Raw genomic sequence first — 13,212 nt, forward strand, 5'->3', positions numbered from 1 at the left:
GCCACTCAACATGTCACCAGGGGCCGTAAGACAGAACTGGGAGCAATGGAGCAGACACCATTTGTGCACAGCTCCAGAGTGACTTAGTTGGAGTCAGTCATGAGCAACAGTCCCATCACTGCTAATGGGGAAAATGGAGAAGGGACAAACGCTCCCTTGGTGGTAGGAACGCACAGGGATGAAGGCTCCCTGGATTCAAACCCTGCCTTGGCCACGTAGGAGCCATGTGATCATGGACAAGAGGCTTGGCCTGTCTCTGCCTTGTTTTCTTATCTATCAAATGATGATGACAATAGTACCTTCCTCTCTAGGTTGTTGCGATGATTACATAAGCTAATATATGGAAAGGGCTTAGAACAGTGGCGGTCATGAGGAAGCACTCAGCGTTAGTGAAACCTTGAGATGGATGCCAAGGGCACAGGGGTCCTTTGGCCTGCTAGTTAACATGACTGAAATCTGCAGGGCACTCTACAGTTTATAAATGTGTTGTCCCATCTGACCCTCACAGTCAGGCTCTGCAGAGTGTTTTAGGGATTATTATGATATATGCATTGATGTTTACGTGTATCATTATGAGACCCATTTTACAGATGAGGAAAGGAAAGATAAAGAGAGTGAAATGTCTAACCTCATGACCCAGGCCAGGACATAAACCCCGGGGTTCTGGCCTCCAGACCACTGTCCTTTTTGTCATCTCCTGCCTCTCTTTCCTCTGCTTTCCCAGTTGCCTAGCAAGTCCTTTAGGGATCTTTGGGAATCACCCATGGCCCTGTCCCCACAGTGAGCCATAACATGAACACTTTCTCCTCTCCCCACCTGCTTCTTAGGTATTATCAATATATATTCACTTAGAAGCAGCCCTGGGGACAAGGATCCAGGGGCAAAGAGTCAACATGGGAAGTGAGGGAAGTGAGCCGGGGAAGTGGATAAAGCCATACAGGGTCTGTAGCCAGTAAGTTACCGGGGTGGGCAAGCCGGGGAGCTCTGGAAAGCAATGTAGAACAGGCACCTCAGAGTTCTTCCAGCAGAAGGGAAGGGATGTTGGGGTATTCAGCCACCAGTCCATCCATCACTGGCTGCTGGGGCTCAGAGGTGTTAATCCCCCAACCCTTCTAGCCTGCCTTGCAAAAGGGCAGAGGCAGCTCTGGCTGCCCGAGAAAGCGGTCAGACTAAGAGACACGGGTTCTGACCAGCAGGGAGCAGCCAATGGGCCCAGAAATATACAGAGCTGTGGGATGTGGGGAGAGTACCAAGAGTGTCTGCTACACATGCCAAAGAAGCTGTTACCCAGGGGAACAGCAAACCACAAGCATGGGTAGCCCCTGACTGTCCATCATGTCCCTGAGCTCTAGTCCTACCCAGCTTAGGATCTGCCAGGTTTAACGACTCAAAATCAAAACTGAAAAAAAAATGCAATATTTGAGATAGAAATTATTTGCTGTTTGTCTGATTTCACATGTAGCTCTGGTTGAGGGTTATTTCCCAATTTGTGATCTCCTTTTGTCACACCTCCCACAACTTCTTAATGCTATTAACAAGGGAATGGAGGTCAGGTGCACAGATCTGGCAATTCCTAGCTCTTACAGTATCTGTAATCCTCTCAACACAATTGAGTCTTAAAAGAGAGCGAAACTGACAATGCGTCAGAATCTAACTGACATCCCGGGGACCACTGTGAAGAAGTCAAACCTGGCTCTCACCAGTTTGTATTAGTGTATGTAGGTAGACAGCCTAGCATAGTGGCTGAAAGCCAGGACTGTGGAATCTCATGTCCTGAGTTCAAATCCTGACTCTGCTACATGGTAATAGCCACCCCGGTAGGTCTCCATCTTCCTCAACTGTACAATGGAGATGATAACAGCCTTTACCTAATACATTATTGTAAAGATGAAATGACATGTTCCAGATGGAGTACTCTTGGTAGATTTCAATAAATGTCAACTATTAAAAATTAATGATAGTAATAGTTTCAGGATATAAAAATATACCAGCATTCTTGCCATCTGGAGTAGAGGTCTGTCTTCATACGGCACGTGAATACATCTGGGAAAGCCAGAATTGACCCTGACCATGGCCCGTGGGCCAGCTCAAGAATCTGCCCTGAGCTCTAACCCCATCTCCTGGGGCTGGTTAGAGACCATTCAGATGCACAGAGTCTCAGCACAGTGGTTCAGAAGCTAAGAGGATGAGGGGAATTCTTGTCAAGAAGCCCCAAAGAGCCTGTTGACCATCAGTCCCTGCCACACTTGCCTTTAGAAATGTACGGCTCATTGTCAGGCAGGTGGTGAGTGCCAGGAGCACCGGCCTCAGGCCTGGGCACTGGCACGGGGGGTCTGTTGGCCAGGTCCACAGTAAAGGCCTCATCATCATCCACCGTGTGATACACATCTTCTTCCAGACCTCCGTGGTGCAGCTCCCGCTCCAAACCGGCCATTCCCATGCTGTTACCTGGAAACACAAAGAAAAGTGCCTGAAAGCAATGACCAAACAAACTGGGTGATTGACAGTCATAAGAACAGAGTGAGTGACCATAACTTATTTGCCCAGTACTGCCCTTCGGCAAAGATCTTCCCCTGTACCGTCTCCTGTATGAGCTACTGAGAACCCCACGTGAAGCAACTGAGAAAACACTGATGTCACCATCAATGCAGTGAAAGGGAGTGAGCACTAGGCTCTATCATCTTAATTTTACTGCTGGCATTCAGTTATTCATCCCACTGGGACTATAGAAAAGGGAGCATAGGCCCCAAAGCCAAAGGACCCTTGGAACCACCCCCTGGTGCCTGGGCAGCAGCATGAGGGCAGCCAGGAGTCCTCCCCACCAAAGCCTCCAGCAACAAAATGACCACAGCAAATCCTTGCCGTGGACTTCCTCTGTGTCAAGTGCTGTTCCAAGTATATTACCCGCATTATCTCCTTAGACGGTGTTAACGATACTGTGGAAGAACTACAATCACTCTTGTTTCGCAAATGAAGAAGCTGGGCCCTTGGGGATTTAAATAATATGCCCATAGTTACGTAAAGCTGATTGGCATCCAGGAAAGCTGGCTCCAGAACCTGTCTCAACCTCCATGCTCTATGGGTTTTTTTGCAACCTTTGCCCCCAGCTCTGCCATCCACCAATCAGAAAGAAGCTTGCCTCTCCCCCTCTGTCCCTGGGGTCCCATAGCCATAAGGCTTTTGCTGCCCCCTTCCTGGTGACGGGCTGCAATACTCTGTGCTGGGACCCGCTTACAGTGGGTTTGAGAATCTCGGCAGACCCGACCATATGCCATCGCCCCTCATCCACATGAGCTGTGTGACCTCGGGTACCTCATATACCCTCTCTGAGCCTGATTTCCCTCTGAGACCTATTCACAGTGTACTGTGAGGTCAAAACGAGACAGTAGAGGAAAAGCACCCAGCTCAGTGCCTACACATAGTAGGGGTTCTCCTCTCATTTCCTTCTTCTCCCCAGCACCACGCTGCTGTCAACAGATCTTTATTAAGTGCCTGTTTGAGATACAGAAATGCATAAAGCTTGGGCCTTCTTCCTACGGGATTTCCAATTCAGTGATTTATCAGAAGCTTTTTAGTTGCCTCTTTTCTGAGCTGTGGGGAGACCACTCTTGGCTTCCCTGTGTCCTGGATCCAGAAGACTCATTGACCAGGGGGTCCCAACTCATCCAGGGGCTCTGAGTTCTAACGCTCTCCCTTCGAGAAAGTTTCCAACTAGTGGAGAAGTTCCCACCTGTTCATCTTTGAACATCTTGTACAAGGGCATGAAGAAATTCTGGAGAGGCTTGTCTGATGTTAACAAAATGAGGCATCCTGGGGGAGCAGGTGGCTACCCTACTAGTGACAGTGATTCCCAAGGTGCCTGTCCTCTCCTGCTTTTATAGCATGAGAACAGCCATAGACAATAGTAAGTGAATGGATATAAAGTGTTCTAATAAAACTTTTTTTACGAAAACAGGCTAGCCAGGCTATGGTTTACCTACCACTACTCAGAACTGTTCTTTCCTCTTCACTGTCAAAACTGCTTCTCCCATCCTGAATCCCATCCTCTTAGCATCCTGCTTTCTATGCCTACTTCATTAACAGACCCCACTCCCATTAACTGTAAATGATTGGACAGAGTTAAGAAATCAGCCACACAACTGAACACCTTCCCTCTCTGACCTTCAATGATAATAATAATGACAACAACAATAATCATAAACCTTTGTTGCTTGCTCTATGCCCAGGCCTGCTCTGAGGCCCACTAGACAATACATCACCTGAGGACACTGAGGCCCAGAGGAGTTGAAAGCTTATCCAAGGTTTTCCAACCAGCTGAAGGGGGAACTAAATACGGATCAGAGTTCATGTTCTTAACCATGACGCAAGACAGGCTCAACTTAACAATGTTTGCGTACACTCCCTTATGTTCTCCACCTTCTCCAGAAAGTTGTCTCCTGAGGGCACTTGATCACATTTCATTCTTCTCTGTGTCCTCTGCCCCAACATCCAGAGCAGTGAGTAGCTCATAGTTAGTACTCAATAAACTTTAGTCAAATAAAAATAAGCACATGCGTTTTAAAATAGGTCTTGTTGGATGTAGCTTGTTACCCAAATGAGTGGCTCCAGTGGTATGAACTCCTTCCTGGCCTACTGTGACAGGCTGATGGGCAGCTCACGGGGATGGAGTGCCTTCAATCATGCCATATGCCAGGTACATGGCAGCCCATTCCACAAATGGAGCAACCGTCACATGGAACCAGCCAATGTTCTTACGTTTGCTTCTCTTTCCCTCTTTTTGCTTCCCTGCTCACAGTTGTGAATTACCTTCTAAAAACTTGCGGATCATAGAGTCCTTAGTGGTCCGAGAGAAACCATCTCTAGGGATTGGATTAGATGTACCGGCTTGAAGCATTTCAACATCTATAAGAAAAGGAAACTAAGAGTTTAGATGTTGTTCTTTCACATAGGCAAGGAGATTTTACAGATGGATGTACAAGATTCGACGAATCAAGAGATCGTGAACCAAGAGACCCAAGAATTCACGAATCCATCCATCTTCCCACCCACGCATGCATGCGTCCACCCATCTGTCCAACGATCTATCTGCTTAGTAAGAACCCCCTGTGAGTGTGAGGTATAGAGGAGAGCAACATTCACAACTGTCAGGCCCTTTCCTAGACCACAGGACTCAAAAGGTATAGATATTATGCTCGTCCTCATTTGAAACAATGGGCTTAATTTTTAAATGGATAATATAGCATTGTGTATAACAACCACACACCAATGGGAAGCAGAAGTAACAAAGAACAGATAAACTGGTTTACTCAAACAATGGAACTGTATGCAACAATTAAAAAGAAGATGTTGGAGCCACTCCTAGCACCGTAGTGCCATCTCAACAGCATAGCAAAAGAACTCTATTTCTAGGTCACCCACGGACATGATTATTTATAAGGAGGAAGCACACTGATCTTTGGTTTTCATTATTAAACAAGAACCCACAAAGACCAAAACTGTGGATGAAAACCATGCAGGTCTCACAGTAGCTTTCTACTGTAACCCAAGTAACCAACAGTGCCCTATTACGTTATGACTCTGAAGTATCTGAAGTATGCTTTTTGGGAGCAAAATTTCAGCCTTATATTAAAAGTAGAGCTTTGTGGGCTGCCTGGGTGGCTCAGTGGGTTAAAAGCCTCTGCCTTCAGCTCCGGTCATGATCTCAGGGTCCTGGGATCGAGTCCCACATCGGGCTCTCTGCTAGGCAGGGAGCCTGCTTCCTCCTCTCTCTCTCTCTCTACTTGTGATCTCTCTCTGTCAAATAAATAAAATCTTAAAAAAAAAAAAAGTAGAGCTTTGATATTGTCAAAAATTGCACTTTCACTGAGACATATCACTGAGTCATATCATACAATGAGGACTTATTTGCTTAGGCAAAATATGCAGACTGAAGTTGAATAGTATACTTTGAGAAAAAATGGTTTGAATTTAATCAATATACATAGATATGCCATTTCCTTACCACTTTGATCTTTGGGGACCAGCTAAGTAAAATCTGGTGGATTTGTATGAAGACTTCAAAGCAACTATTTATGTCACATTTCCCAAGAACAGTCACTGAGAAGAGGTCCTGGTCATGAAGTAATGTTAAGGATGATAAATGTCATATGACATAATCCTTGTTTTGAAACAAAATATTTATTTTTTTTTTTAGATTTTTTTTTCATGACAGAGAGAGAGAGAGGCAGAGGCAGAGGCAGAGGGAAAAGCAGGCTCCCCACAGAGCAGGGAACCTGATGTGGGACTCGATTCCAGGACCCCAGGACCATGACCTGAGCCGAAGGCAGATGCTCAACTGACTTAGCCACCGAGGTATCCCGAAACAAAATATTTGTATATTCCTAGAAAAAAAGACTAGAGAGGAATATGCCAAAATGCATATAGTGGCTATTTCTGAAGTAGTATATGTTATGGACATTTTATTTTCTATTTTATACATGCCTTTGTCTTCCAAATTATCTATAGTGGCTTTTGGGGCTTTCATAAATGAGAAAAACTTTATTAACACTTTCTTTTTAAAGATCCAGATAATTATGATCAAATATATACAATCAGATTTTCAAAGCAAAAATAATTTCAGGTTATTACAAAAATAAATTGTGGCTCACCTGTCAATTATCAGATTAACTGATTTTTTTAATTATAAAAAAGGACAGATTTTAAACTTTCTAGGGACCAGACATTACATTATTACATAGCACAGCTCTTAGTTCCATACTCCTGTGATAATCAAAATATAAATTATATGACCATAAAAAAACCATAAAATTGAATGAAAAGTCTGCAGACTGGTGTTTTTGGTATGATATGGTTTATATAAAGTTTTAAGGCCTATAAAACATTACATGCTGGGAAGGATAAACATTGAATTCATGGTAATGGTTACATCTGGAGAGGGAAGGAAGACAATTAGACTCCAGAGGGGGTTCATGGGGGGGGGGGCTATGATATGTAATTTTTTAAAAATCTGAGACAATAAAAAAGAAAGAAAAAATGCATACTCTTGATCAATCAGAACCTTTAACAAATACAACATTTTAGAAAATCAATATAGTAACTATTGCCTCCAAGAAGGGGAGAATAAGATTCTGTTTTTTAATTTGCTTATATATGCAAAAAGCAGCTCTAGAAGTAGATGGAAAAAATTAAGATCAGTGGTTTCCCAGCACTCAAAAGATGAGGGACAAGGACTGGAGAAGGATTTTTCACCATTCACTCTTTTAGAGTTGAGTTTTTTAATTTACTGAAAAAAATAATATAAAGAAATACAGTGCTTGGGTCATGTTTATGTTACCTTAAATGTTATCCAAAAAAGAAGAAGAAAAACCAATTCCTTTTTTCTACCTTTTTGGTTTATTGTTTCCTGACACGGCAGAGACATCACATGGGCTATAACAGACCTTGATACTCTCTAGTCCAAAGCTCTGCAGTTCCGAGTGAGGAACCTCTCCTGTCCCCTCTGAGTTCTATAACCTAAGCCACAGAGACATCGGGGTGACGGAACTGATTCTGAAACATACCTGGAGGTGTTTTAATTTTAAAAATTAAGTTTGTGATAAGAACTGACACATAATTCATTCTTTAAAAATTCAAGGCCAAAGGCACCCAGGTGGCTCAGTCAGTTAAGTGTCTGCCTTCGACTCAGCTCATGGATCCCAGGATCCCTGGATTGAGCCCCTCATCAGGATCCCTGCTCAGCAGGGGAGCCTGCTTCTCCCTCTCCCCTTGTTCCTCATCCCCTGCACATGCTCTCTGTCAAATAAATAAGTAAAAATCTTTAAAAAAAAGAAAATTCAAGGGGCGTCTGGGTGGCTCAGTGGGTTGGGGCCTCTGCCTTCGGCTCAGGTCATGATCTCAGAGTCCTGAGATCAAGCCCTGAGTCGGGCTCTCTGCTCAGCAGGGAGCCTGCTTCCTCCTCTCTCTCTGCCTGCCTCTCTGCCTACTTGTAATCTCTGTCAAATAAATAAATAAAATCTTTAAAAAAAAATTCAAACGGGGGGCCTGGGTGGCTCATTCAGTTAAGTGTCTGCCTTCGGCTCAGGTCATGATCTCAGGGTCCTGGGATTGAGCCCCGCATCGGGCTCCCTGCTCAGCAGAGAGCCTGCTTCTCCCTCCCCTTTCTCTGCCACTCTGCCTACTTGTATGCTATCTCTCTGTCAGATAAACAAATAAATAATCTTCAAAAAAAAATTCGAGACCAGAAAATTCTACTTATTTGAGATTTGCTGTTCAACTCACTGAACTGTGGTTTTATTTGCCCCATAGAGTTAGAAAGGTGGGACGAAAGGTGTATGCCATAGACACTGTGGTACTCTACCTCTAAACACCCCTACCCCAAACCCTACCCTCCTAGCCACCTGACCCTGACCCAGCCTACTTTTGAAACTCCTCATTCACACAGCAATAAAACACAGAGGAATCCATCCCAAAGTAAAGACTTGCTTGGATCAGACACCCTAGAGATGAGGGGAGGGAGAAATTCCACAGGCCTGGTGCTACACCCTCTAGGAAATCACAGCCCCCTCAGACTCCAGGATCTCCAAAAACCTGGGCAGAGCAGCGCCAGGACAATTTCTTTTCTTTCTTTTTTTTCTTTTTTCTCTAAATTCAATTAATTAACATGTAGTGTATTATTAGTCTCAGAGATAGAGGTCAGTGATTCATCAGTTGCATACAACATCCAGTGCTCATTACACCATGTGCCCTCCTTAATGCCTGTCACCCAGTTACCCTCCCCTCCAGCAACCTTCAGGTTTTTTCCCCATAGTTAAGAGTCTCTTATAGTTTGTCTCCTTCTTTGTTTTTATCTTATTTTATTTTTCCCTTCCTTCCCCTATGATCCTCTGTTTCGTTTCTTAAACCCCACAGTCGAGCACCAAGACAATTTCAATCACCAATAACCAAACCCCCAGGCTGGCAACACAGAGTGTAAGTTTCACAACCAGCCACTCCCCTTGACAATGGTAACATAGTCACCCAACAGCCTAGCTATTTTTACTAACAAAGTTCAATTTGAGAACTGATTTCCACATCCAAGAGGTCGATGCACAATTAAAGAAGCTACAAAGAGTCTTAGAAAAATAAAATGTGGAAGAAACTGGCTGCAGCATGAGCAGCCCTGGCTGGACCTGGTGTGCTAATGTCACAAGGGTACAGGCTTCTGCCCCCAGTATGATGACCCCCATCCTAATATGCTGGGGGTTTTGTGGATGAAAGCATTAAAAAGGAAAAAACAATGAGTACTAATAATAAAACATATCAACATCAGGATCCCTTGATACAATGCACTGAGGAGGACACAACACCGTTTCTATGGTATTCTTCCAAAAATTTACAACCTCAGTCTACTCACAGAAAACAGGTAACCAACCCAAACCGAGGGGCAGTCTACAAAATAAATGATTATCATTCAAGACAAAGAATGACTGAGGGACACTTACACATTGGAGGAGACTAAGGAGAAATAAACACATGCGTTGTGAGATGTTCTGTAGTCTCAGCATCTAAGATCCCATCAGCGTCTAGCATCCCCCCTACAGGGCAGGGAAAACTAGTGCGACGTGAACAAGGCCTAGAGGTCTGTTGGTGGTACTGCACCAACGCTGATCTGGCTTTAGTAATTACACTGGGGTTATACAAGAGCTAGTATCCGGAAAACCTGGATGAAAGGGATACAGGAACACTGGCATTTCTGCAATTTCTAAGTCTAAAAATAGTTAAAAATAAAAAGGGTTTCTTTAAAAAAAAAGGGGGGGGGGAGTGGGGAGAAGAGGAGGGGAGGAGATTTGAAAAGCAGAGGAGGAAATGCAATGGGAAAACTAAAGAAGCACGGCCCCCAGGGATGACCTACATTGACCCTTTCCTGTCCACCTATGGACTGTGTCACCTTCCAGTGACACCTGTGAGCTATGCACATTGGGTACTGTGACCCAGGTGGAGCTAAACGGGCCACCCGTGACAGATTTTTTTCCTTTGTAATCACTCCTTAATTAGGCCTGCTAAATATAAGTCCTGTGACCTTAGTAGAGTCATTTCTTCTCCCTGAGCCACGCTGGAAGGTTGAGGAGAGGCTTGGACACTAGGGTCAAAATTCAAGGTTCCAATTTTGATTCTTCCACTCCTGGACAGAGGACTAAGACACCCACCAGTCTGACACCAAGCAGACTTCTTAGATCCATCTGTTGGTTCAGCCTCCCAAGATGACCAGGGCCCATGGTGGCACCAATCTGCTCAGGAGGACGCAGGACACAGGCCAGCAGGATGGCGCCAGGCAGCATTCCTCCTCGAGGGCAGTCGCCAGTCCAGGAGTTCATGGGCAAGGAGAGGAGATCCGGGTCAGGCAGGTGGAGGGGCCACCCTGGTGAAAAGCCTCCCGGCCCACAGGAGCGACATTACTCATGGCCACTCCCCAGGCAGCCTTCCAGGATCTCCACAAGCAGGCCAGAGTCACTGCTCTCAGGGAAGCCCAAAGTATGCCGTCCCTTCCGGGTCCTCATGGTGCACCCATAGCTCCTCCCAGTTCCAGATGCAATTTACCAACCAATTAGGGGTCATTTTTATCATAAGCAATGTTGCCTAGAAACATAGTTGACATTTGACTCTTATCACGTTTCCAGGGTAACAGAGCTGGAAAGTCAACTGAAGGTCAAATTCTCAAGCAGAAGGGGAAATGATAGCTGTTACATTAACTCTTTGCCCACGATTATCTTGGGTCAAGTTCTTTAAATCCTCTCAGCTTCTCTTTTCCTGTCTGTAAAAGGGTGATAAGAGTAGTATGTATCTCATAGGTTTGCCATGAGTATTATGTGAGAAGCCGGCCAAATGCTTAGCACAGCGCCTAGCCTAGAGAAAAGTGCTAAGTAAGGCAAGCGGCTATTACTACTACTATTATTACTGTTGTCTTTATTATTAAATTCCATTCCCAGTCTAATGTCCTAAGCAGAGAACAGTTTATGCTCAATTTATGCTTCTTCTTTTTTCTTTTTTTTTAAAGATTTATTGCTTTATGTTGCAGGGGAGGGACAGAGGGAGTGGGAAAAAGAGTCTTAAGCAGACTCCCTGCTGAGTGCAGAGCCTGATGCAGGACTCAGTCTCACAACCCTGAGATCACAACCTGAACCAAAACCAAGAGGTGGATGCTTAACCAACTGTGCCTCCCAGGCACCCCTATATTTATTCTTCACAGTAACTTTGTTTGAAGTCAAATCTCCATCAGAGTAATAAATGCTTATGGGTTAACTCCAATATCTGAATTTCCACACATATTCTCAAATATCACATGTATTACATTTCCTAGAGAAGAATTACACCTATTACACCCATAAAACATTTTTCTATTTGAATATACTTAGAGCATAGGGGAAATCTTAAGATAACAAATGCCAGTGTTTTACAATAGATTGATGTGTGGAAATCTGACTCACACACAAGGCTTGCCAGGCATTTTCTGGACCCTGGCTCTGGAATACCAAGTTCCAGATGGACAGAGCTGCAGGCCTCTATCCTCCTTTGCCAAGGCCCTGCCCATGCAGTCCAGACCTGAGCTGGAGGCCCTGTGCCCATTTATCCTTTGCTTTCCTGAGGCCCACCATATTCTTTATTTGTGGGCTCAGCAATGAACATGGAAATTCTTGTAGCTCTTCAGTGTCTTCTGGCTCCATCCTATGCTACCAGGGTGGTAGCAGAGGCTGATCTTAAAGCCAGAGGCTAAACCAGAGGACATGAGGCATGGCTGGAAGAGCAGGACGGGTACAGGGTGCAGGGAGGAGGAGGAGGGTGGTTTTCAGACACAGGAGAAAGCCTGGGTATCCCCAGTCAAGACCCTGACAAGGGCTGGAGCCAAGGGAATCATCCACACTCAGGAGACAATCATAAGTCAGAGGAAAGCAGCAACTGAAGCCAGACAAGCAACAGAGGTGAGGACACTATTGACTGAGTGACCAAGGCAGGTTGGCATCACAGTCAGAGGTGGTGGTTACCTGCATGGACGCTGGTATCCGAGAGAACCAGGCTCAAGGCCCAGCTCTGACTCTTTTTTTTTTTTTTTAAAGATTTTATTTATTTATTTGACAGAGAGAAATCACAAGCAAGCAGAGAGGCAGGCAGAGAGAGAGGAGGAAGCAGGCTCCCTGCTGAGCAGAAAGCCCGATGCGGGGCTCGAACCCAGGACCTGGGATCATGACCCGAGCAGAAGGCAGCGGCCCAACCCACTGAGCCACCCAGGCACCCCCCTAGCTCTGACTCTTACTAGCTCTGTGTTCTTGGGCAAGATACTTGAGATCACACAGCTGTATATGTCCATCTGTAAAGTGGGGATAAAGAATGCTGCTACCCACCACACAGGAAAAATGTAGGGGCTGAGGGAGACAATGCTTATGAAATATTTAGCAACAGTGAGAGGCACTAAATATTAATAGATGCTATTATTATATTGAGGCAGCCAGTGTACTAGTTTTCTGTTGTTGCTGTAAAAAATTCACCACAAACAGTGGCTGAGAAGAGCATAAATTTATTACCTTACAGTTCTGTAGTTTGAAAACCTGAAATGGGTCTCACTGGGCTGAAACCAAAGTTTTGAGAAGACTGCCATCTTTTCCAGGAGCTCTAGGGGAGGACCTGCCTCCTTGCCCCTTCCAGCATCCAGAAGCTGCTTCTCTCTACTCCTCAGCTCCAGGCTCTCTTCCTCTACTCTTGAGGCCAGCAGTGCCAGGCAGCACACTTAGCTGGATTGAGTCCTTCTCATGGCACCATCTGTGGTCTGTTTGCTGCTTCCTTCTTTCACTTCTAAGGACCCCAGTGACTACTATGAGCCCACCCCCCATCATTCAGGACATTCCCTTTATGTCAAGGCCAGCTAAGTAGCAACCTTAATCCCAGCTGCAACTTTTCTCCTCCTCTACCAGGTCTTCTAGCCCATTCATAGATTCAGGGGCTCTGACTCTGCCTACCACAGATGGAACCAAGGATCAGCACAAATTTCCTGCCCCAAATTTCCTCCCCATATGAGGCTGCCAAGGGCAATACAACCCAGAGATTAGGGCCACCTCAAGCAAGTCCATCATGGCCACATGTGGACTCAGCAGCCCTGGCCAGACATAGGCATGCACACTGCCTCAAATGAAGTTACCTAAAAATTACTTTCGTTCTGCTTATATTTTAAATAAAATGATTCTT

General features: G+C 45.1%; 1 protein-coding gene across 4 annotated transcripts in view; it reads right to left on the reverse strand.

Annotated features, from left to right (window-relative positions):
• The window catches only part of PIK3AP1 (phosphoinositide-3-kinase adaptor protein 1), a 117,316-nt gene that overhangs the window by 29,301 nt on the left and 74,803 nt on the right, over positions 1-13,212 (reverse strand). For 3 of the 4 annotated variants that reach the window (XM_047701807.1, XM_047701810.1, XM_047701811.1), the window contains 2 exons: positions 4,807-4,902; positions 2,251-2,448 (listed from right to left, as the gene is read on the reverse strand). In XM_047701807.1, coding sequence (XP_047557763.1) covers positions 2,251-2,448; positions 4,807-4,902 — 294 coding nt within the window. The remainder of the gene's footprint in view (positions 1-2,250; positions 2,449-4,806; positions 4,903-13,212) is intronic. The other variant, XM_047701808.1, reaches the window with a different exon arrangement.

This window comes from Lutra lutra, chromosome 14 (genome assembly GCF_902655055.1).
Source record: "Lutra lutra chromosome 14, mLutLut1.2, whole genome shotgun sequence".
Taxonomy (NCBI): Eukaryota; Metazoa; Chordata; class Mammalia; order Carnivora; family Mustelidae; genus Lutra; species Lutra lutra.